Consider the following 26,389-nt stretch of genomic DNA (forward strand, 5'->3'; position numbering starts at 1 on the left):
AAAGTTGTCTTGATTTAAAAAAGCTCTTCCTTCTTCTAAATAGGAATTAGGATTTAGGATCACTTGTTTTTTTTCCCTAAATTCGAAGTCTGAAAGTTACTCTATTGTTGTAAAGTCAAAACATTTCTGTATCCCTTAATTCATAAGCTAGAGTTCTGAAAATCAGAATATAGACATCAGATGGAATCTGGACAGGTATAGTTTCTCAAATCCTGCATCTCTAGTTATCCAAATCATCATTCTTCCCTTTTTTATTTCTTTTATTTATTTGTTAACCAAGTGATTGAACTGTATTGTTTTTAGGCATCAGCTACTCATCTGACAGAGTTTCCACTCAAGTTGAAGCAGATAGAGCAACACCATTATAGTGGTCCCTAGTAGCAGTAATGATTTAGTAGTGATGACCATGCATGAGGCAATCAGGGAAGCAGAAAGTTAGGATGTGACTTAAAGGAGTTCAGAAACACGAGTGTTTCTTGCAGTACTGTCACGTCCCAAAGTCAGCAGGACTAGGAAAGACAAAATAGAGCAGTTCACTTCCTAGCTCAGCTAGTGATGGAAAGAGCAAAAGTGTGAAATAGTAAATTAGAAGAGATGGAAACTAAAGGAAAAGCAACTATTCAGAAGAGCTAAACCCCAACTCAGCCTGCAGGGGGCAGTGGTGAAAAAATATGGGGTGGAAAGATTCATCTGAACAGTGATACTAATAAATATAATGGGGAGAAGGAAGGCAAAGAGGGAACAAAGGAAGACTGTATGGAATTTAATTATACTCCAATTTATCAAAGTCCACTCAATTTTGCCAAGCTGACTGGTGAGGCGTTCACAGATATTTTGTCTATATGAAACTCTGCCTCCTCCTCTATCAAACTGTTTGTACAGTTGGAGACCCCTCCCACACTGTGATGTGATCTGTAATATAATTAACTCTGAGGTCACCAAACCTTAGGGCAAATTATATTCACCATCAGTAAGATGCCCAATCATTCATTCTGTTACCTAGGTTTGACAAACATTGTATAGTTAATGCACAACCATAAACAAACAGCCAAGAAAAGAAAATGAAATGCAGCAACCATGGCAACAGGAGAATTAAAGAGAAAGACGATTACAAAGAAATGGGTATGAGGCCTGAAGGGATGGAACATGATTGTTCTAGGGAATAGGATATTTAGAAGGAAGGAGGTTAGGGATAGAATCAGATGAGAGATACTAGAACAGGATGTTAGGGATAGAATCAGACAAGAGATACTAGAACAGGATGTTAGGGATAGAATCAGACAAGAGATACTAGAACAGGATGTTAGGGATAGAATCAGATGAGAGATACTAGAACAGGATATTGAAAAGAAGCCAACTCTAGCCATTGTAAGGAAAGCAGAAGATAAAGAACATTCCAAGGTAATTAAGTCAGCAATTAAGTTGGATGAATGGGGCGAGCTGATAGATACTATTGACACCCAGTGCTTCCAGGAGGGATAGTTAATGAGAGATTAAAGAGGTGAAGATGAACAATGACAACAGCTATGGAACATTCAATTCTTCCAATGGTGGACTGCAGCATTTTGAGATGTAAAATGAGAACAACAGATGAGGCAACTGAGGTAACTGAAAATGAAGGTTTTTGAACAGCAGGTAAGAAAAGGGAATCAGAAACACAATATTCTGGACAATGTATTGTGAAACAGAAGATGAAGAGGGACTGAAATATCAGCTATTCTAGCAATTGGTGACATTATTATGGTGTGAATTATGTTAAGGATCAAGGACTGGAGGACAACTTAAAAAGTAAACTACCACATAAGATGAAATATTTGAAAGGTGATGCAAAAAGGATAGGCCGAAAAGAGCATCTCTCAGTGATGCATAAAGGGAGGCAATGAACTCAAAAGAAATGTCCCAGAGAAAATGGAAACAGAACAAGGAAGACTACAGCGAAGTTTGGAAGAATGTAGCAAGGGAATTGAGAAAAACTAAGACTGGGATGTAAAAGGTCTTCCCTACTGCAATTAAGGAAAGGAAGTAGAACTCCTTTAAAAGAAACAAATTGCAGGCAGATATTAATGAACTGTTGATGTGGTGTTAGCATATTAGAAATAAAGTGAATAGGAAGGGACTATAAACTGGCTCCCTACTGAAATGTCGGCACTCAAAATGGCAAGAGCCGACAAGACAAAAAAAAGACAAAAACCCAGAGAAGAGCAAATTTCAAAAATCAGTCTTTTCCTTAAACCTTCTTTTTGCAGGGGGCAAGCACCCCTGTACCCCCAGTGTAGGAGGAGCAATCCTCTCCACACACCCCACACATTTATACCAACTCCAAGATCACCATACCCCAGAGGAGAGGGAATATTCTGAGAAATGTCATCACAGACTTAATATATGTAAGTCCATTATTTCAGTCATTCAGTCTCTGTGTTTCAGGTCTCGGTCTAGCAGGTCTCTACATTTCAAATGGTTACTCCATAAGGATGCTCTTTGTTCTTACTTTTATAAAAAAAAAAAGAAGAAGTCAGAATACCTGTGTGGGAAAAAAAGAGGGAGCATGGAAGAAGGAAAACAGATAGTTAGATGGGGAACTAGACTGTAGTAGAGGAGGAATGATAAAGCCCAGGCCTTGGATGATTTACTTCAGTAATCCTTAAATATGGGGGGGGGGGGGGGATTTCATGTAGCTCTTGAAACCGGTCTACATCTGAAAGAGAGATTCCAAATGATTGGAGTGGCTCCCTACTGAAATCTCGAGATTTGCATTGCCATGTCTCAAGACATTGAAAGAATACAGGAGAACAGTGAATATCAGACATTTTGCTTTTCTCCTTTAAACTTGTTTTTTGCAAGGGGCATGTCCCATGAAATCCTGTGCCCCAATATGGTATGGGGCCAGCTCCCCACAACTGCAAAACTTATATATAGCAATTCCAAGATTGCCATAACTTGGAGAAAAGAAAATATTCTGAGAAAAGACCATCTCAAAATGCAGGTCTGAGATTTTAAAGGGTTACTGTCAGCTACAGCACTTCACAATGGAAAAGCATCGCTGATAATTATGGACAAGGACTTCTGACCACTGTGGTAGGAAGGATCATGAAAAAGGTATAGAGGGAACACAGGGTCAAATTTTTTTAAAGGTCAGTGACAACATTGGGTCTGTTTGCCAAATGAACTAAACAGAAATTTATGCCTGGTGACTAGATGACATAGACAATGGGAAACAGCTGATGCCATTAACTTTGATATCAATAAAATCTTCAGCTCTGTACCATTCAGGGAGCATCTAGGTGAACAAAAAGGGAAAGGGCAGGGAGACAAAATGAAGAGATGAATGGATACATGGCTAGATGTTAGGTCTCAGGGGTTACCATTAGTAAAGTACAGGGAGTTCCAGAGGGTTCAGTCCTGGGATCTGTGCTCTTCAATGTGCTCATATCAGACATAATGTTATGCAAAGAAAACAGGCTTCAGCACTTCAAAGGCAATACTGTGATAAGGATACCGTGGGTGATATGGATCCAGTCTAATAAGGGATCTGAGCAATTAAAAACATGGTCCAATAAGTGGCAGTAGAGACTTGATGCTGATAAGAGTATAATGTGCTGCACCTGGCAAATAGCCTGGGGCACTGTGCTATCCTATGAGGTGCTCAGTTTGAAGTGAAAGAGCAGGAAAATTCAGAGGAAGGCAAGCAGGATGATCAAAGGAAATTTGTACAAAGAAAGTTTGAACAGGCTGGAGCTCTAGCCTCCTACGGAAATAAAAGAGAGATGAAATGTGATTCGGTTCACAAAGTTAACTTATAGATCTGTGAAAGACTGAAATGAAAAATATAAAGGAGGTATGAAAAACAGGACTACCGGACAGAAGGAGCAGACTTTAATTCAAACACAAGGAAATACTACTTCACAGAGAGGGTGGTGAACAAGTAGACTGGACTCGACAAATAAATGTACAAAGTAAATTGAAGAAAGTATTTAAAAGGGTTGAGGATTGGTGAAGAATAACAAGTAACAAGGAAAGAAGCAGAGTGCTAATTTAGCAATGAGGCAGTCTAGTGAGTCTGTTACTCTTCTATGCATTATCCAGTACATATCTATATAAACAGAGCTAATTTTCCATGTAAATAAACTTCATTTCAAAATAATCTACATTCCATATCAGACACTAAAACAGACTGTTTTATTTTTAATTACTTATTTGATTATTGGAACCTTAATAAATACACTCAAATGCAAGCAATCTCGGAGGCAAGCATATAAATACAAAATAGCTTTCTGTGGCTTTCTACTAACATTTTAGTTTCATCTACATACGAGCAGGCAAACTGTATACACTGCATTTTGAAAGCCGTTTGTATAATCTGTAAGAGGTAGTGGCATTTTCAATAGGAAAGCTTGAAGTAAGGTATGATGCACAGTGCAAATGTGTAATTTGCTAACTTTTTACCTGAACTTAAATCTTTGCAGTCATGATATAGATGTGGTCGAATAATCAAATTCAAAACATAAACAGGAATGATGATACACAGATGACTACAGCTGAATATGTTCAGACAGCTGAAGAGGAAATATTAAGAAAGTAAACTACAACTACAGTTCCAGCTGATGGCCTTTTTGAAGGATTATTTTGATGTTCATTACAGAGTTTGATAACTTGTTCCATGTTTTTAGATATGGCTATGGAACAGATGAATCATTCTGTCAACTGTGTGAAATGTGGGGTTTTGTTAAGTATTGGTTAGCAGGATACGGTGCTCCTTCAATAAGAAGTTGCACTGAGGAGCAGTTTCCATAGTGATAAAGAATGGAACTGAGTATTTAGTGGCCAAGGTCAAACCAGACATTGGCACTAACAGAGACATATTGATCGATGCCTTTTAATATTGTTGCCAAATGCAAACTTAGAAATTTTGTTGTTTGAAGATGAGTGCAGGTTAGGTTGGCAAAGGTTAGGTTTTCTATGAAAGATATATGTTTTTAACATCCATAATATTTGTAGTCTAGGGAAATGTTTTTAACTACTGTCTGAAAGTTCACAAACACTATTGTAGTGCTGTATTTACAGGGGTAAAAAGTAGTAGCATTTCATGCACCTTGCCTTTATGCACCCTGTTAAGCTTTTCTTTCTGCTTTTACTGTCTACTTTTAAGGAGAAGATCCGCACTGCAAACTTTGGGTGTTATACAGACTTATATTGGACAGCATATATCATAAATTTGTTCAGTGTGTTTCCCCATGGGTCACAGAGAAAAGTCCAACCAAAACAGCTGAGAAAATGTAATCTGTGTAGTGTGGGAGCATCTAGTGGACAAACTGCAAGTGGCACTCAAAACTCAATCTTGTCACATAGTGGCAGATTGTGGAATGCACATAATTCAGAAGTTCTGTCTACTCATTTAACCAGGTGGCCAAGACATCAGTGCCTAGTGTCATACATCCAATATAACACAAGTGAAGTGGGAAGTTAGTAAGCAGAAAAACCTGATTGTAACATAAAAAACACTATTTGGAAATGTTTTATTTCACACCTCAGGCTTTGGCCCATAGGTCTCAACCTGTTAAAGCAAGAAATCTGGGCAACGTCATAAATGATGGGGGGACAAAGGCCCAAAAGTAGGGACAATTTTAAATATTGTTCTTACAAACTTAGACTGTTGATAGAATAACAGGTTTTACATTAGCATGAATTTTCTGAAGAGGTCTGAATCTCAAATGTCTGTCATTATTTTCTGACTTTAGTCCTCAATGACTTGACAAGGATTTGCTAGAAAACCACAATTTTATGAGTAACAGGCCAAAAATATGAGGCATAAATCTGGACATTCTGAGAAAATCTGTACAGTTGAGAGGTATGCTTTGGCTTATTATCCCCCCACCCCCACCTTGGCCAGTGCTATAGTCAAATTAATTAATTTGTACTGGAGACAAAATATGGTCTTTCATTTGCTGGCCTTGCAAACAATGATTCATTCATCAGAAAAAAATTACTTAGGTCTTGGGAAAGGAGATGATCAGCTCACAGGAAAGGGAGCAAGTGTGAATACCCACAATCAGATATTTTATCACCCTTTGGCTCTGCTGTCTGACTTCCATCAGACTCCTTCTGGCCAATTGACTCATTAATTTCCCATCAAGAGTGTAAGGGAGTTTCATTTATATGACTACTAGGGGTAGTTCAAGGGTTTTCTTTTAATCCTGTGTTCCTCCATGAGCACTTGGCTTATGGAGCCAAACTGGGGGGGGGGGGGTGCAATGGGCAGTCCATACTGCTTGTCCCTAACTTGCAGAAGGGACATTGCCAGAAAGCAACCCCGCTCCCTCCCCTTAAGCACAGGAAGTGGTGTCCCCATTCTCCATTAAGAAAACATATTTCTCTGTGTGCTCCCGAGGACCCGCTAAATCTCCAACCCCCTGGTAGATATGAGTGGGATAAGACCCTTCACTCCTCTCCCTCTCTGCCTGGCTCCTCTAGTGCTGATGTCACTAACTGAACCCAAGTTATATGAGTAACTACATGGGCTTTAGTCCATCCCTCTGAGCCAAGGAGCCAGGCTGCCCACTACCAGATTTAGTGTGTAATGTTTTATGGTGGTGTTTTGGGTGTTATTAGTTATAAGACTGGCAGTATGCCAGGTGATTAAGGTACGAGGCGAGTTGGGAACTGTTGATTGAGGGCTCAGTGTCTGTTATTCTAAAAGTGTATTAGTTCTGGTTTAAGCACTTGGGCTTCAGGCCAGTTATTTTACATTAAGAGGGTTCATGGTCTGCACTCTTGTGGGAGGAGAGGCTGGACTCTGCCCTTCTGAGCTGGGAATTTCTGGTTAAAGGCTTATAGTGCCTGCATATTTGAACTGCTTCTTACTGTAATTGGTACACCTTGTTTGCTGTAGCATAGACTAGGTCCAGGCCTGCTGAATCTAGCTTTGTTTGTATGCTTGTTATTTGTTTGCTTGTTATTTCCCTGAAAAGCTAATTCTACTTAAAATGCGGCTTTTCAGCGCTTCTGTGGATCCCTAGTGATATCTGCATTGCTTACTGTACTTATTTCCTTGTTTCACTTGAAAGAAAGTTACTGTTTGTCGTTTTTGCATTTAAGTTACCTGTAACACATTGCATTTAAGTTACCTGGCACTTGCTCACTAAAGCAATTATATAAGTCAGCACTAAAAAATTAAAAGCACTACACCCTCACAAACTCCCCTTGAGTACCTTGTTCCCCATTGGCCCTTTTTTCAATTATAAAGGAATTCCCAATACTATTCTAGCATGTCCAAAGGTCAGTTGTCAATCTCCTCTCCGGTCCAGCTGGCGAATCTGGGAATCTTGAGGCAATGTTACAACTGCCTCTTGTACACAGACAACCCTCTCCTCCTTCCAACAAATTCCAACACATGTGAGAGATGCAACCATATAGCCAAACTGGAGGCTAAGCTCTCTCAACTCAGTACTGGCGTAACCAGTCAGGAGGAGAAGGAAACCACACTCACTACAATTCCAGTCTCACATAGACCTACCACGACAGCAAACCAAACACATAAACACACAAAAACATACTCAGAGGCTCTAAATAAAAATCTGCCTAAGCAGCAGAGACCTCCAAAGCAGACACCCAAGCAACCGCTACCCCAAAACAAAGCACGAGCAACACATAGCTCACAAAGCCAGTGTGCCGAACAGTCACAGCCCTTAAGGCTAAACAACACACCTGATACACTTGTAATAGGTGACTCTATCGTCAGGCACACTGACGTCCCGCTCACCAGGCTGAACAAGGAGAAGGTCATGATGAGCTGCCTGTCGGGCGCTAGGATCCGCCACATAACACAAGCACTCAGGTCACTCCAAGGCAAGTACAAATATGACTCAGTCATTGTCCATGCTGGTGTGAATGACCTGAGACGTACCTCCCTGGACTACATGAAAAGAGACATAGAGGAGCTCTCTGAGCATGTAGCCCAGGCCGGTATGACCCTGACCTTGAGTAGCATCTTACCCTCACCAAGAATGATGCCACAATATGAAGACAAGATGATCAATTTCAACAATTGGCTTAAGTATTGGTGTCATTCAAAGGGGATCCAATGCCTGTCAGCCTGGGATGACATGCTCGACAAGCCACGATGCTTCGCTAGGGATGGCTTGCACCTGTCACCCCTGGGCTTTCGGATATTGGCAAAGGCTCTTGCTATCCCTCAAAAGACAAACCCACCTCCATAGGTATCACAAGGGATAAGAAATTAAGAGTAATGCTACTCAACGCCAGAAGTCTAAACCTCAAGATGCATGCACTCAAAACTCTCCTTAGCATGGAGAACATCGATATCTGTGCAGTAACAGAAACCTGGTTCAAGGCTCCCGAGAGCACCCCAGCACTACCAGGTTATACCTCATACCATGCTTTTCGGCCCCAAAACTTGGACTGAACCACAAAAGGAGGGGGAGTATCAATATTCGTCAAAGATACCCACACCTCCAGGTTGGTGGCACAGCACGAAGCATCAGAGACTATCCATGTGCAACTAACAGTGGGTAAAACTGCCTTCCAGTTTATAGCCTGCTACAGACCACCCTTCCAAACCCAGGAACCCCACTCAGCCTTCCTGAGAACACTGGAAAATATGAAGGTCTCTCCAAACACCATTATATTGGGCGACTTCAACTACCCAAACATAGACTGAGAGCATTACTCTAGCTCCAACAACCTAGCCCAAAGGTTCCTAGAATTTATAAACTCAAATGCTATGGAACAACTTGTTACCACTCCCACAAGAGGGGAAAACATACTGGACCTGATCATCACCAACATGGGGACTCTATGCTCCAGACCAGAAGTGTATCCCTCACTGGTAAGATCAGACCATAAACTAATCTCACTGGATATTCACATCCCGACCCCACCCCCTGCCCAGAAAACCACAGTGAAAAATTTCTCTAAAGCAAATTTCACACTCCTCAAAACCGAGGTGGAATCCTTCAAAGCCCCCGGGCCTGTGGAAAATACAGCCCAGACCGCAGAATCCTTTATAAACACATTCTATGAACACCTTCAGGAATACATGGATCATGCAATCCCAAATAAAACCAAGACCCAATCCTCCAAAGGCAGACGTCCTGTCTGGTGGACCCCAGCCATAAACAAACTATACAACAGAAGGAGGAAGCTACTACATGATAGAGCAAAATCACAAAAAGGGAAGGCATTTCTGATCAGTATTAGCAAAAAACTATGGGCACTCATAAAATCATATAAGGCCAGCTTCGAGAGAAAAATTGCACAGGACACTAAGGATAATCACAAGGCTTTCTTTAGTTATGTTAGGAACCTGGGTGGGAATTCCCAGATATGCTCAGAATTAGTCCAAAATGACAAAAAATACACCGAACCCACAGACATTGCCAACATCCTAGCTGACAGGTTCAGAGCAAACTCCCCCCCCCCACCAAAAGGGCAAATATCTATCCCAGCAGAGTGCTTACCCCCCTGACATCTCAGATGCTCAGGTAAGAGCCGCCCTCTCCAAAGCAAAAAACACAGCATCAATGGGACCAGACGGTGTCCCGGGCTGCATCCTACATGAACTCCAAGAAGAGCTAAACCCAAACATAAAACTATTGTTCAATCTCAGCCTTACTACAGGATATGTACCCAAAGAGTGGAGTACAGCAACAGTGGTCTCTCTCCACAAAGGTGGTGCCTCAACGGATCCTGGAAACTATCGCCCCATAAGCCTGACTTGCTTGGTCTGCAAAGCTATGGAAAGGATCATCATGGACCTCATAAATAAAGATATTGGGGACCTACAGACACTGGATCCTACCCAGTTCGGCTTTGTTAAGGGCAGATCCTGCCTCTTAAACCTGGTCAATTTCTTTGAAACAGTCACCAAGGCCATTGACGAGGGGAAGGTGGTCCACACAGCCTACCCTGACCTCGCAAAAGACCTCACAATACCCCACTCGGGCATTATAAATAAGCTCACCAGCTTAAATATAAACCCCTATGTCACTAGATGGGTTGCAAACTGGCTCAAGGACAGAACCCACATGGTTAGAATTGCTGGAGCCATGTCAGACTCCAAACCAGTTACAAGTGGCGTCCCACAAGGCTCAGTCCTGGGACCTCTCTTGTTCGGTATATATTTCTCGGAGGTACAGGCCAACACGGAAGGACTGTGGCTGACCAAGTTCGCAGATGACTGCAAACTGGGCGCCATAATCAACTCTCCAGCCGACACAAGCATCCTCCAAAAGGGCCTCATAGAAACAGACAACTGGTGCCAGAGCCATGGCCTCAAGCTAAACACCAAAAAGTGTATAGTCATCCCCTTTGGCAAAAACAAAGTGCCCACAAATTACCACATAGGTGGTAATCCATTAAGTACAGAAGAAGTAGTTAGGGACCTGGGTACCCAAGTTGATAGCAATCTTTCATTTGACAACCACATGGCCAAAGTGGTTAGAAAAACATTTTATATAACCCACCTAATCATAAAGGGATTCACATCTAGATCAGGGGAGGTCATTGTGCCTCTTTACTCATCCCTCATCAGGCCCATAATTGAGTACAATGCCCCTTTTGGGATGTACCTTACCAGACACCTGCAGCAACTGGAAAGACCCCAAAAGTACCTCACCAAGAGGATCAAAGGGCTCAAACAGATGCCATATGCTGCCCGGTTAAAGAAACTCCAGCTCTACTCAGTGGCATACCGCCTGCTCAGAGGCGATCTGTGCCTGACGTATAAAGCAATGTCCAACCTGGAATTAATGGACATGCTGCACCTCAGAAAATCCAAATCCCATCGAGCCACGTGCTCGAGAGACTTGAACTTCAGCACTGAAATAAATAGGACATGCTGGAGGGACAGATTCATAACCCAGAGGCTCCCTTCACTCTGGAATAAAATCCCAGTCCAGGTTAGGCAGAGTCCCTTATTGACTCTCTTCAAGAGGAATCTTGATGAGTGGATGGGAGATCATAGGTTTACCCCGGGTATCACTTCTGTGTCACTGTTAGACAGAGGCACAGTATACTAACCTCGAAAAAGGGCATAGCAAAATTAATTTAAAATGGGTGGCGAAAGTCAAACACACTCTGGCTAGGCTTATAAATGCCCTAGGGCAGATAGCCTAGTATGAATCTATGAACCTATGAACCTATGAGGCTATAAAAGATGTGCATTTTGCAGACCCATGTTTGATGCCTGATTGGTGTAGCCTTCAAAAATACATTGTACATGTCTGAGTAAGTCACTCAAATAACTCAGACAAAAGATTTTGGGATATTCTACTGAAACAAAATGCATGCGTCTATTACATTACAAATGCAATAACCATATTTTTAATCATACCACATTCTGATCTTGATTTTTCTCCAAGTGAAGCAGTGGCAGAGTGCAATTACCCTACGTGAGACATTATGTCAAATCATCCAATTAACTAGGCAAGATTGTGGAAAAAATGTGACAATACAGATGCCAGAAAATCTATATAATTTCAACAATGTAGCTTCAGGCAGCATATCTTATAATGTGTTCTTCATACTGAAGGAACATTAGCTTCCCTTACTAATGACAAAAACACAACAAAGAAAATCATATTAGCAGTATATATATTCAAAGACAACTAGTAAATGATTTCAGATCTCAGAAATAGTGCACTCTTCTCACAAATCATCCCCATGCCCGGTGTTTAGGGTCCCCATTGTAAACCTTGAAGCTGTGCCATCAACTATTCCCCCCTAACAGACTATCACTTATTGAGGCACAACTTACCTGTATAGCCAATTCTGCTACTTTGCCTCCATTTACCACTAAAGGACAGCAGAGGACTTCATTATTCCCCCAAGTGGACTGGTATCATTCCTCCTCAGAGGGTCATCTTATGCCAGCACCTTCAAGACCATTTTGGGTGGCCATCACATAGATATGTGGTGGCCATTTTCTTCAGAAGTCCTCTTCTGCCACACACACACACGCACGCACGCACACACACACACACACACACACACACACACACACACACATATATATATATATATATATATATATATATATATATATATATATATATATATATATATATACAGCAATACTACAAAGATGTGAGTATGCCCCTAACAAGTCCTTTTAATGTAACTGCATATGTATAGGGCAGTTATAAGGTTACATGTTACCAATGCACCTGACCTGGCTGCACCAGATATTTGAGATGATGTACACCTGTCCTGTTTCCACAGGATAAATGTGATGTGTGCAACTGTCCTGAATCAACCATTTTTTCTGAGATTATGTCCACCTGGCCTGGCTCCACACGATATTTGAGATGTGCACACCTGGCCTGGTTCCACCTGATATCTCTGATATTCTTCACCTTGTTTCACTCTACAGGATATCTGAGATGGTGTGCACCTGGCCTGGCTCCTTTAGATATCTCTGATATGTGCACCTGTCCTGGCTCTACCAGATATCTGTGTTGTGTGCACCTGGCCTGGCTGCACAGGATATCTGTGATGTGTGCACCTGGCCTGGCTCCTTTAGATATCTCTGATATGTGCACCTGTCCTGGCTCCACCAGATATCTGTGTTGTGTGCACCTGGCCTGGCTCCACAGGATATCTGTGATGTGTGCACCTGGCCTGGTTCCACAGGATATCTATGATCTGTGCACATGGCCCCACTAGATATCTGTGATGTGTGCACCTGGTCTGGCTCCACCTGATATCTGTGATATTCTACACCTTGTCTGCCTCTACTGGATATGTGACACACTGTGAACCTAGCCTGGCTCCAAAGGATGTATGTGATATGTGCACATGTCCTGGCTCCCACCAGATATCTGTGAAGTGTGCACCTGGCCTGTCTCCACAGGATATCTGCAATGTGTGCACCTGTCCTGGCTCCACAGGATATCTATGATCTGTGCATATGGCCTGGCTCCACCAGATATCTGTGATGTGTGCACCTGGCCTGTCTCCACATGATATCTGCAATGTGTGCACCTGTCCTGGCTCCACAGGATATCTATGATCTGTACACCTGGCTTGGCTCTACCAGATATCTGAGATGTGTGCACCTAGCCTGTCTCCACAGGATATCTGAGATGTGTGCACCTGTCCTGGCTCCACAGGATATCTATGATCTGTGCACCTGCCCTGGCTCCACCAGATATCTGTGATGTGTGCACCTGGTCTGGTTCCACCTGATATCTGTGATACTCTGCACCTTGTCTGGCTCTACTGGATCTCTGAGATGCTATGCATCTGGACAGGTTCCACAGGATATCTGTGATATGTGCACCTGTTCAGGCTTCACCAGATATTTGTGATGTGTGTACCTGGCCTGGGTCCATAGGATACCTATGATCTGTGCACATGGCTTGCCTCCACCAGATATCTGTGATGCTATGCACCTGTCCTGGCTCCACCAGATATCTTTGATGTGTGCACCTGGCCTGGCTTCATTGGATGTTTGTGATGGTGCAATCATTCATTCCCTACCAGCTCCCAGGAAAACAGAGCTGGTCACTGCCCAATCATCTTTCTTCCTTAGTCTGCTCTGTCAAATCCTTGTGTCTATCGTCTATACACCTCCATCCTTTTCTTACATTAAAACATAAGCCATAACATAACTCCTACAGAGTCTTGTCACATAGATGGACTTCCCTCTATTGTAAATATATACATTTTAGCTTATTATTCTTCACCTTGTATTAATAGCACACTAACACCTTCTGCTCTAATCAATTATGACTGTACCCTCTCCACTAATCACAAATACATCCTCTGCTTTATCTGCTGTTTTCATAACTTTCTATTCTTTCTCACTTAAGCTTAAGGTCACAATTCTCTCTCCTGACTCTAGTTTCTGTCACATAGAAACTTTTCTGTACAACCATTAGTGAATTTACTTGAATACTTGCTATTTTCAGTAGTTGTAAATTGTTGGAAAACAGAAGATTTTTGACTATTCAAAAGTTGCATAACCTAGTTTTGTGTACTTGTGTCATTTTTGCAATATCCTATTTGAGTTCTTTTGCCTGTACTTTAGTGCCTTTTTTATTCAGATAGTGGCTGAAAAGTTCCAATCCAGAGATTTATCTAGCTATTCTGGTACCTGGTGTTGTCCCCCAATCTGGCAACCTGCACAAAATGTACATTTGTAGTAAGCAGCTGCTACAGTTTATGCTTGACAGACATGGACTGCTAAAGCACTTCAGTTTTGACTGCAAGTGCAATACTAGCATTCATTTCTAAATGCTGGTAATACAGTGAAAAATGATTACCTCCTGCCATTTGCATCCCATAACACTCTGCACCCAGGGTGGCTGAACCTTTTGCCCTACCCTAGCTATCCTCTGGACCAACCCATCCACTCAGTCAACAAAGAAGAAGTTGAAGTGAAATAAATAAAACCACAGACACTGGAGGCATAATCATGAGATGTCACAGCGAACTTACTGCTTATATTTAAATGATGCTTTAAATGAGTGCATATCAGCTATACAGAGCTGCAGTGCAAGTACTGCAGTTAAAGAAATTATAATAAAATGCAAAAAGAAATAATAAGATCTGGCAGATTTATGCTGAAAGTAAGGCTGCTATTCAAACAGGTTTATTTATATATTTGTGTATTTTATTTCTGTATTACGTAAATGAGTTAAACACAAGGACCCCTTTTCAGTATGACCTTGTAATAAGTAAAGCAATGTTTACAGAGAATGAAAAAGAAATGGATAACACGACATAATGCAATCAAAACAGTCATAATTTACTTATGAATTTAATAATAACAGATACATACAAAATACAGAATGTTTGTTTTGTTTTTGTTTACCTAACTGCTCAAGGACCATCTTCCATCGCTCCTTCACATTTCTCCTCACCTGACGCATAGCATGTATATCAAAGCTCAACCTCCGGTAACCCTACAGAAAGAAACATTCATGAAAGGTTCTCAATTTAGTAATAATTGTCCACTGTAATTCCTATATAACTTAGTAATGATTGCTGTAACTCCTACATAACAGTGATGTAATTTCCAAGTGGCACCTTTCAGTCGAGCATAATTTATAGCTGTAGTTTCCTTATCAGTGGAGAGACTACAAAGCACCATCATTTTTATTTATTGAAAACTGTTCACTCTTATGCTGCATCTGAAAGTGTTTTACAGCATAATCAGTTTCTCCTGGGTTACACTAGGAATACACCCAATGTACTACAATGCCCATGATGCATACTAATAACACACCAAGTGCTTTGACACCACTTAAGTAAACAGCTGTTGTACATTCTCTATCTTCTTCTAAAAGTGACGAGATATTGACATGCCACCTGTCAACATGGGAGTGGGATTAGTGGTTCTGACATTTGCATTATGAGTTGAGGGATCAGCACATGCTTTTGGTCAAGTAATAAAGGGGCAGTGGGAGGTAGATGTCACCTTAAATATTCAGTAACCAATCAGAAATGCAATGCACATAATACATAACACTGGTGCTCTTTAGAGCTTCATTAACCTCTGATGTTTTGATAAGGAAAGAATGGATATGGTGGCAAAAATAATTCTTCTGGGTTATTAAAATGCGTAGCAACGGAGATCTTTTTTCCATTGCTTACTTTCCTGAGCACTGATGTACTGGGTAGGCATGGGAATTCAAGTTCCAAACGCATGCGCAGTACATCAGCAATGGCAAAGCGGAGTTGTCCAATGGTGGAAGGACAGCAAGGCGCCATTATACAAGGACATTATTTAAGAAAAGTAAGTATTTTTTTCTTAAATAATGTCATTGTATAATAGCAATAACCCACTTCTGGGTGTGGGTAATGCTGGATTTACCCACGGTTGTCTTTGTTTGGTCACTCAGGCTTCACCCTCGTGACCAAACCACATCAACCGTGGGTAAATCCAGCATTACCCACACCCAGGCGTGGGTTATTGCTTAAATATTTCCAAGCATGCTTTTCACTAACAGATATGAACTTATTCAGTTTTTGAATGCAGGCTGCTACTGAGAAAACTAGTAAAGAGAGAGAAAAGTAAGTCATTTATACCTGTTGTTTCTTAGGAATTTTTCAATTTGCAAAGCCTTAAAGCCAAGGAGTAAATTTTCAGTTGTAAACATTTGACCACCACATATATTCTGAACATGCTACAAAAATAAATAATTACAGTAGCAATAAGTAATTGAAAGTAGAAAGGTACCAGAAATTAGTTGGTTTAAAACAGCATCTGCTCTGTGTGCTAAACAGGCCTGCAGCTGCAGTGATAATATTACAAAACCACTTTCTATTCCAAACCCATTTATCTCATTCAGTCAAGTGTATGCATTTGATGGACTAGTCTCTTCCTCTGTTTACCTCCTTAAGATAATATTCCTTTTTAATACTGTCCATCTCCAATTTTCTTCCTACTCCATCTTCCCCTTTTATCTTTTCCTGCCTTTCTCCCTCTACTATCATTTGACTCTCTCCACCTTGGATGTCTGCATATCATTTCTGTGCTCTATCCTCAATCCATACCTCCAGGGACTTCATTACATAAAATAAATTTTAAAAAGTACACATTGCGTCATACATGATCACTATCTACTAGGCCAGGCCTGTGTTTGCAAAGTCCTTTTTCAGTATTATTTGTCAGCATCAGAACACAAATGAAATCAGTCTGCCAGTAGGCTCACACTATCAGTGACACAATTTACACAGCTGTCAGATCAACATTCATAAGTAACACCTATTTTGCATCCAATTATATTTTTTGTCATAATGCAATCAGGACTGAAATGCCATGTTAAGGTGAATATGCAAGTTTGTTTTTTTTTTTTTTTTTTTGGTGGGACAAATATCTCAGCATTTTAATGAATACTGAAGCCCTTTGGTAGAACTCCATTAATCTTTCTTCCAAATAAATCTGGAAGATGCCTAGACTCTTCCTCAGTGAAAAAATAATCTGTTTCCAACCCACTCAACACTGACAGTGGTGGATATATCTGAGTGAGGGGGAAATAGAAGTTATGTTCTTACCATAACGTTCCATGTTAGTTGTCTTCTTCTCGCCTTCTTTCTTGCTGGATGGGTTCGGAGCCGACCTCGGCCCACTCGCCACTCTAAAGCTCGAGAGTTGGTTCCACCGGCTCGAGGCCCCCCTTATATCCCACAATGCTAGGCGTGAATTACCTCAGATCTCGTTTGTGAGCTAGGCCCAGCTAATAATACAACCAGGGAAAAAACTGGAAAGGAGTCCACCTCTACAACAAAGGGAAAGAGAAAGGTGACCTAAACCTGATCTAGGAAAATATGCACAACAGAGCATATACCTATCGCAAAGAGGTGGTAGAAAGAGAGGTCACAATCAAACTCCTCTAGGTCTGTCCAGGCCAGGGGGAAGGAGGGTGGGACGCAAGAAAGAAGGCGAGAAGAAGACAACTAACATGGAATGTTATGGTAAGAACATAACTACTATATGTTAAGTTGTCTATCTCGCCTTCATTCTTGCTGGATGGGACCGCATCCCTAGCACCTTGTCCCGGGTGGCCTAACGGAACAGACTCTTGAGAACAGTGGAACCAAAGTTAGCTCTATGCCTAGAAGCTAAATCCAACTTATAATGTGAAATGAAAGTGTGAGGAGTAGCCCAAGTAGCCGCTGCACAAATGGTGTTAATAGCCAGTCTGTCTTGGAAGGCTATAGAAGTAGCCAAAGCTCTGGTGGAATGGGCTTTAGGTTTGTTAGGCAGCTTTTGGTGTCTTATTTCATAGACAATGGAAATTAGAGATGTTAGCCATCTAGATAGTGATACCTTGGAAACAGAAAGTCCCTTTCTGCCTTCTGCATAAGAGACAAACAGCTGGTCAGATTTCCTGAATTGTTTGGTTCTGTCCAAATAGTACCTTAACTGACGATGAACATCTAGCCAATGCAATTTTTGTTCAGACCTATTAGAATATTCTGGAAAGAACACAGGAAGGTCAATGCTTAGATTTAGGTTAGAAGCAGAGGCTACCTTAGGTAAAAAGGACGGGTTGGTTCGTAAGGATACCCTGTCTTTGTGGAACAACAGATATGGTGGTCGACAGCTGAGTGCCTGAAGTTCTGAAACTCTTCTAGCTGAAGTAATAGCTACCAGAAAGAGAGTCTTCCATGATAGCAATTTTAAAGAACAGGAAGCTGCAGGTTCGAAAGGGGAGAATCAAAGAACTGAGAACTAAATTAAGGTCCCAAGGAGGAGGAGGATTTCTTATAGGAGGTCTGAGTAGAAAAACTCCCTTCAAAAAGGCTTTGCAAAGCTTGTGGGACATTATGGCAGACTCTGAAATGCCCACATGAAAGTTAGATATAGCTGCCAATTGAACTTTAAGAGTAGAAGGAGGTGAACCTGCATGAAAGAGTTCAGCTAGAAAATCAAGAACCATATGGATGGGAGCAGTGAAAGGATCTAAGTCCCTTCCTTGAGCCCAATAGGCGAAACGTTTCCACTTACTCAGATAAATCTTTCGAGTGGAAGATTTATGGGAAGCTATTAAAATATCTCGAACAGAGTGAGATATTTGAGGAAGCCTGGCTAGGGTTGGAACTGGAGGAACCAAGCAGTGAGGTTCAGAGAGGGGAGGGAGTGATGTAACTGACCCGACTGATGGATCAAAAGATCTGGAACTAGGTCCAGATGCCAAGGTTGCTCCAACAGAAATTGATGCAGAAAGGGGAACCAAACCTGTCGAGGCCAGTAAGGAGCAATGAGGATCAATGAGGCCTTCTGAGCGATAGCTTTCTGTATCACTTGAGAGATTAGTGGGAAGGGAGGAAATGCATACAGAAGTCCCCGGGGCCAAACTTGGACTAGAGCGTCTCTGCTGGGCTGGCCTGGTAACGGGAACAGGGTGAAATAATCTCTGCACTTGCTGTTTTGGGGAGTAGCAAAAAGATCGCAGCAAGGCTGACCCCACTTGAGAAAAATTTCTCTCACAACAGAGTCTTTCAGAGACCACTCGTGAGGCATGAGAATAGCTCTGCTCAACTTGTCCGCGATTTGATTGGACTTCCCGGGGATGTGCGTTGCTATCAGAAACCGCTGAGAAGAAATCGCCCATTGCCACAGTCTGAGTGCTTCTCGACATAGGGGATAGGACCTGGTTCCACCTTGTTTGTTGATATACCACACTACAGACATATTGTCCGTCTGGATTGCTATCGTTCCCACGGGAAGAGAGTCTTGAAGGGCTTGCAACGCTAAAAGCACTGCTCTCATCTCTAGAACATTTATGTGCAAGTGGCATTCGTCTGGTTGCCATGTGCCCTGGACAGTTCTGCCCTGATAATGCCCCCCCCACCCGATCAGGGAGGCGTCCGTTGTCAGAGTAGCAACCGGAGGGGAAGGAACAAAGGGTCTTCCCAAGAAGAGCTGAGGGGAAGACATCCACCACAGAAGATGATTCTTGCATGTTTGCGTAATCATAATGGTGTGGGACATTGGAAGTTGCTGGTATGACCATTGTGTGAAGAGCATCCATTGAAGGATTCTCATGTGGAATCTGGCTAATGGAAGTAGAGGAATGGCAGCCGCCATAATCCCCAATACTTTCAGAACTAACCTGGCTTTGACTCTGTTGCTGCTGAAGAGGAGCGAGACCAGTTTGTGTATGTCTGCTATTCTCTGATCTGTTAGTCTCGCAGACATTTTGACTGTGTCTAGATTTAGCCTATGAAGGTAATAGTGCGACAAGGCGACAAAACAGACTTTTCGCAATTTATTGAAATGCCTAAGTTTTGACAAATGCGAAGGTGTAGTCCCTGGCCAGTAGAAGAAGATGCTTGGTGGGAGCTGTGAGGAGCCAGTCGTCCAAATATGGAAACACCTGGAATCCTTGACGTCTCAGGTGAGAAGCTACCACTGCCATGCATTTGGTAAACACCCGGGGCGCAGTGGTGCGACCAAAGGGCAGGGCCCTGAATTGAAAATGACTGGTTCCCAGCCTGAAGCGGAGGAATCTTCTGGAGCGTCTGTTCATTTTTATGTGATAGTACGCATCCTGAAGGTCTATAGAGCACATCCAGTTTTCCTTTCCCAATAGGGGAAGGATGGACTGTAGCGTGACCATCCGAAATCTTGTTTTCTTGACCGACTTGTTCAAGATACTGAGATCCAAAATTGGTCTCCAGTCCCCTGTTTTCTTTGGAACTAAAAAGAATCTGGAGTAGATTCCGGATCCTTGCTGGTCTGCTGGAACTGGTTGAATTGCTCTTTTTGCAAGCAGCTTTGAAATTTCCAAAGCTGCAAGATCCCTTTGAGCAGGTGGAACATCTGGAAGGGATTTTTTTGATTGGTTTGGAATGCGAATGAAGGGAATGGAATAGCCTTCGGAAATGATGGACTGTACCCACTTGTCTTGAGTTAGGGATAGCCAGGCTTCTAGGTACAGTGACAATCTTCCCCCGACTGCCTCCGAAGGTGGACAGTCGGGCAACACCTCAGGGATGCTGAAAGGGCTTATCGGAAAAGGTTTCTCGATTGCCCTGGTTCTGCGGGCCCCCTCTGCCTCTGGGGCGACGTCTACCATTATTGTTCCCTCCTCTGCCTCTGGAGGGGAACCGACTCTGTGCGTCAGGCAAATTTCCTTGAGATTGTTTGCGGAACCACATTTTCCCACTTTTCTGGCCTTTGGGGTAAGGTCTAGAAGGAGTAGAAAAACGGACTCCGACGGCAGATAGAGTTTTGCCATCCGTCTCGCACCTAGTCAAGGTTTCTTTCACTTGAGGACCAAAGAGAGATGATCCATCAAACGGGGAGTTAGTGAAAGACGTTTTAAAGGGGTCCGCAAAATTGCATAGTCGCATCCAGGCATGCCGGCGTAAGGTGACACCTGTCCCTGCGGCTCTACTCGCTCCATCAGCCGCATATGAAAGGAGGCGCATCGAGGAGTTAGCTATCGAATTCAGGGTAGTCAGCTGGGTGTTCATTTTGTCCTGAAAATCTGCAGCTGTAGGATCCTTCAACATCTCACTCGCTTCCTTGATCAAGTCTCTCTGGAGACGGGTGAAATGGCATAGGTAGTTCAGCGAACGCATTGCAAAGGTCGCTGACGAAAACATCCGCTTCCCATACCTGTCCATAGACCTAGATTCTTTGTTAGGGGGATGAACAGGCACTGAAGGATAAGCTAGTTCCTTCTTGGTGGCAGCAGCTACCACCATAGCATCCACGGTAACACCTTTGGTCAGAAATTGTTTGTCAGTTGGTGCTGTTATAAATTTAGAAGGTCTCCTGGGGGTAGGGCCCACTGAGTCAGGAGCCATCCAGGCTTTCTTTGCCACCACCTGCATGAGGGGATCAAAGTGGGGGGACACCCAGGAGGTGGAAGGTCGAGAGCCAAACGCCTCAAGATACACAGATTCATCCTCCGAAGGGTTAAGGGCTGGCCAATTTCCTCTCTGTTTCAGGATCTCTAGAATGTCCGCAAAGGAGACATCTTCAGAAGGAGAATGGGGGGAACCCTCGGAATCCTCTAAATCTGTGTCAGAGGTGACAGACTCAGGTGAGTCTATGTGCTTCCTCTTACACTTTCTCTTCCTAGGGGGCTCCCCTGCCAATTCAGGGGAGGCCTCGGAAGAGGATGAAATCCCCACAGGGGATCCTTGAGGAGCTGGCTCTCTGCGGTCTGGGATGAGGGAGTGAGTAGACATGACCTGAGGCACCGAAGAGGGAGGGGCGGACGGAGCCGACTGTGGAGTTGAACAAGGTTCCAACACACTCCGCATGACCTCGAACGCACCCCTGTCAGGCAGAGCCAGAGGTCCCTGCTCCGAGAAGCTGAGAACCTCCCTCGGCACTGACAGAGATGGCTCCGAGGCCGATGTCGGAGCCGAACTCACCAGCGCCGAAGCACCGAGAGGGAGAGGGGGGTCGGACAAGGGTCCGATGCCACTCACCCCCTCGGAGCCGACGAGGGAAATCCAGCGCCGAGATTCTTCAAAAGAAGAAATCGGAGCCGACGACGGAGCCGAAGACAAATGTATCGGCTCCGACGCTACCACAGTCTCAGTTCCGAGACGCCCCGGCTCCGAGCTCAAAGGAGTCGGAGGAGGAATATTTAGAGGAATAGGTAGAGGCATCGACTGGTGAGTCGGGCTCTGAAGCATTTGGGCCAGTGCCTCGGACTTTAGAAGTCGACTCACTACCCTCTGGAGGTCATGATCCGAGAGCCTCGATGACCTAGAGGAGTGAGATCTGAGGCTCCGTTCAGACAGCAAGGGAGACGCTGGAGCCGAATGAACGGAGCCAAGGGATGGTGACCTCGACCTCTTTCTAGATGTCGGCTCCGATGGTCTGATCGGAGCCGACCCAGGAATTTCCAATACCTCGGCTCCAGCCGGAGCCGAGGGAACCACAGAAACTGTAGTCGAAGACTCATCGGCTCCAGCCGGAGCCGATGTAGCAGTAGGTTTCGAAGCCTTAGACCTCGACTCAGACACTGGAGTCGAGGTCTTAGAAGCCTTGGAAGGTTTTCCCGATGAAGCAGTTAGGGAACCTTCAGGCTTGAGCAAACCCCTTAGGATGAGTTTGTTCTTTCTTTCCTGCAGAACTCTGGGGCTGAAGCCATGGCATACAGCACAAGAGTCCTGCAGGTGTAAAGGTCCCAGGCAGTACACACAAGAAGTGTGACCGTCTGTCAGAGACATTTTCTGACAGCACGAGTCACACTTCTTGAAGCCTGAGACCTTTTAATCCTTGGACATTTTCAAGGAACCGAAGTGTAATCACCACACAAAACACACACACACCGATTACACTATCAGAAAGGTAAATTAAACTAAAAGCTAAAGAAATTAGTTAGTTTATATAAAATAAATCCCTAAAAACACATACACACCACTATTAGGGAAGAGGGCCCGAAGGCCTAAGGAAAGAACTTATCAGTTCTTGTGAGAAAGGGGCTAGATAAGGGTAGGAAGGATAATATCCACTACACTATAACTAAAGAAGAAAAGGCTAAGCTAAAAAGGGGTTTAAATAGTTATTAAACCTGATTTAATACCACTGACCTGAGCCGGTAGAAAAAACAACACCTCAATCGCTGTAGCGGCAAACGAGATCTGAGGTAATTCACGCCTAGCATTGTGGGGTATAAGGGGGGCCTCGAGCCGGTGGAACCAACTCTCGAGCTTTAGAGTGGCCGAGTCGGAGCCGAGGTCGGCTCCGAACCCATCCAGCAAGAATGAAGGCGAGATAGACAACTTAACATTTAGTGTTCACTTCTTGACATCACCATTTAGGCAGTGCATTTGTCGTTCTCAACAGTCCCAGTATTTGCTGGAAAGTACAGACATTTACCCTAAAATAACTGGGTGTCATGACATTTTGTGTGGCCCCTTTAAATTCTATTTTTTTACACTTTGACCTCTCGCCAGTCAAGTAATTAGAGCAGTGACTAGAACCTGATGACTCAGTGACTGTATACAAGTACAAGGTTAGCAAGAAGGATCACTGTCTTTGAAACTGATTGATATACGTCTGGTGACATTATTTAAAAAAACGAGAAAGAAAGAAAGAAAGAAACAGGATTGTTGGAATAGGCCTCTCCATCCTGCTGACCATACAGTGCACAGAGACAGGACATTTTTCTTTTTTAATTTTTATTTTAAACTAACTCACTAGCCAGTTACCATCAAAATCATCACCAGTCACAGAACAAACTAAATCTAAGACAAAACAGTGTCACAATGATGAGGCAAGCATTTAATAGGTCACAGTCACTGCTGCATCACCTTTACACCCTTCAGTTTACTCAAACTCCTCTTTTATTATTTCTTCAACATACTGTTCATAGTATGCAGACTCATTTGAGTGGAAACTAAATATTAGAATGAAGTAGTGTTTGACTACATTACCAATACATTTAGACTGGACCTTCTATATGGCATCTGAATATACTACACATGCATTTTGTAAGGGTAACAGGCTCCCTTTGTGGTTAAATTCACTGCTAAAGTTTTATTTAATACTTATTTTACTTTTTGTGTGATACATTTCAGTCTTGCTTATTAGAAGGAAGGATTTGCTGAAATCAAGATATTAAGTACCTAATCATTACTCTACTATTAAAGTTATTGAACAGCTGCAGACAATGCAAACCACTGTCTCTGAAGTATTGGCACCATGTAGTAAATCATGAGTGTTTCTTGAAGTAGGCTTTATCTGCACTGGAATGAGTAAGGTTACAAATCTTCCGCAGCTATGGAAAAGATATTTTACTTGCCTGGTGCAGTGGATTAGTACCAAAATCTTTTATTTTATTTTCCATTTGTTTACCGGGTTAGTACGACTGGACACAAGGTGACCGTTTTCAGCGGAGGCCTGGGGAGAAAAGCTCAAGATACATAGCAAAAAAATTATAAAAAATAATAAAAATAATAAAAAATTATATAAACATAGCTATTTTCTACAAAGAGCATGGAACATATAAAAAGAGTAAAATCAGAGTTTTACAAATGATGCAGCATACAGTGGTTAGAATATTGAGAAACAATTAAACAAGATATAATACAACAAATATAAATTGCTTGAACATAAATTCAAAAAGAGGTTTCCATAGCCAAACAGGGTCATAAACTAGAAATCATAACTATAAAGGAAGATCTTTATCATTTAACCCATGTCCAGAAGGCATGATGTCTGTGCATTATAACTCCAACAGTATTTCTTGCTCGTCTCTTCCATTTTCTTACCCTACTTACTATCTTCTTTATTTTCTTTCTTGCTCCCTTGTTTATTATATCTGAGCAACACCTCTCTACCCCATATCCTCTGGGTCTTCCCAACCTGTATATCAGTCATTTATTTTTCAGCTATGCATTCTTTCTGTACCACATTTTGCTTCTCTGAGCTTCTCTGACAGTGACTGTCTCCTTATGGGATTGCTGAGAGGGACCTGTACAAGGATTTATTGAAATCTGATATATGACTACTTTTTCCATACTGATTTTCTTTGTGTGTAAAAGTTAACTTTAAAGCCATAATATAAGAGACTCAAGGCTGTGCTCAGCTGGCCTTACAGTTATACAAGTTAAGTTATTTTGGCTGAGGGGATAGAGAAGATTGATTAATTAATTGATTGGTTTACTTAATAATTAAGACCTAAATAACAACACTGTTTCCAATTAGCAACTGGATTTCAATGTAAAATGTTATGCAGCTTTAAATAATTTTCTACATTGTGGTCGTACGCCACATCCTATCTACCCCTCCCCATTCACCCATGGCTAGGGCTTCTGGCAGCCCCCATTTATTGCACTATTTTATCACTCTATTTTTTAACCTTATGCTTCTGAGGGTTGGTATCCCACAGTCGTAGTTGAATTGGGAGGAGTTATACTATCGGCTATGTAAATGTCATGCTAATTCGCTTTCCAGATTTTTAGCCAGCTGTATCAACTTTTCAAGAGCCTTTGTCCAGATATTCAATGTTTGCAGGTTGGGGAGTTGTGGGTGTATTCAATACTTAACTTTCTTCTGTAATAAACCTTTTTCCTTGCCTAGGCAGTGCAGCTTCTGACGTGTAATTGGACTGTCAGGATCAGATCATTGTCAGCTGATCCTGACAGCCCAATCGCATTCAGAAACTGTGCATTTAAAAGTAATGCAGGAAGGAACTGCTTTTGTAGTTCAGTAATGGTAGGAGGATTTGTGACTGAATGCACCAAGCAAGTCTTGAAGAGACAGTGAGATGGGTTGGGGTGAGAAACTTCAGGATACCTTTCAAATATCCCTGCTTTTGCAGACTGTTTCTATGATTTTGCCTCAAATTGTTGATGACTGCAGTCACTGTTTGATTTTCAGATTTATTTATTCTTCAGTAAAAGAATACAAAACCTGTCATTCTAGCAACCTATTATCCCATCTTCCATAGTACTGCTTGTCTAATTATGTGTGTGCAAAATATCCCTCTTAAGTGATGCCTGCCACTGCATGTAACTTCTATCCCTTTTCATTCATCCTGTTTATTTATTGACATATGTCTAACTGGCACACACTTCTTTTTCATAGCCCTAATATCTGTCTCCCTTGCGATTGCCTTCTAGTTCTTCTTATGCCTCTTGTCAGAGTTATAATATTGTGTCTGTCATAAAAGAAAAACAATCCCATCTTTTATAAACCAGTCCAATACCTTGTGTTTATTACTCTGTCTGATTCATGCCTCCCTTTCATATTGCCCCGTGTTTCCACATTTCATAGGTGCTTAGGTTCATAGGTTTCATCCGGTTTACTTATGTTTTCATTTGCTTTTATCTGGGGTATTAATATACTATACATTCATAGGTAATTACCAGGTTATTGATCTGTGAGGGGCATGGGTGCTAAACAAGAGGTACATTTATGTTTTTTCACACATAGCTTTGAACCCTG

At 42.4% G+C, this 26,389-nt stretch overlaps 1 protein-coding gene across 1 annotated transcript in view; it reads right to left on the minus strand.

Annotated features, from left to right (window-relative positions):
- LOC122788109 (melanoregulin-like) overlaps positions 1-26,389 on the minus strand; it is a 264,965-nt gene that overhangs the window by 14,089 nt on the left and 224,487 nt on the right. Inside the window, exon 3 of the mRNA XM_044055043.1 lies at positions 14,831-14,921. Coding sequence (XP_043910978.1) covers positions 14,831-14,921 — 91 coding nt within the window. The remainder of the gene's footprint in view (positions 1-14,830; positions 14,922-26,389) is intronic.

The sequence above is a fragment of the Protopterus annectens genome, chromosome 13.part0 (assembly GCF_019279795.1).
Source record: "Protopterus annectens isolate FY-2018-M chromosome 13.part0, PAN1.0, whole genome shotgun sequence".
NCBI lineage: Eukaryota > Metazoa > Chordata > Ceratodontiformes > Protopteridae > Protopterus > Protopterus annectens.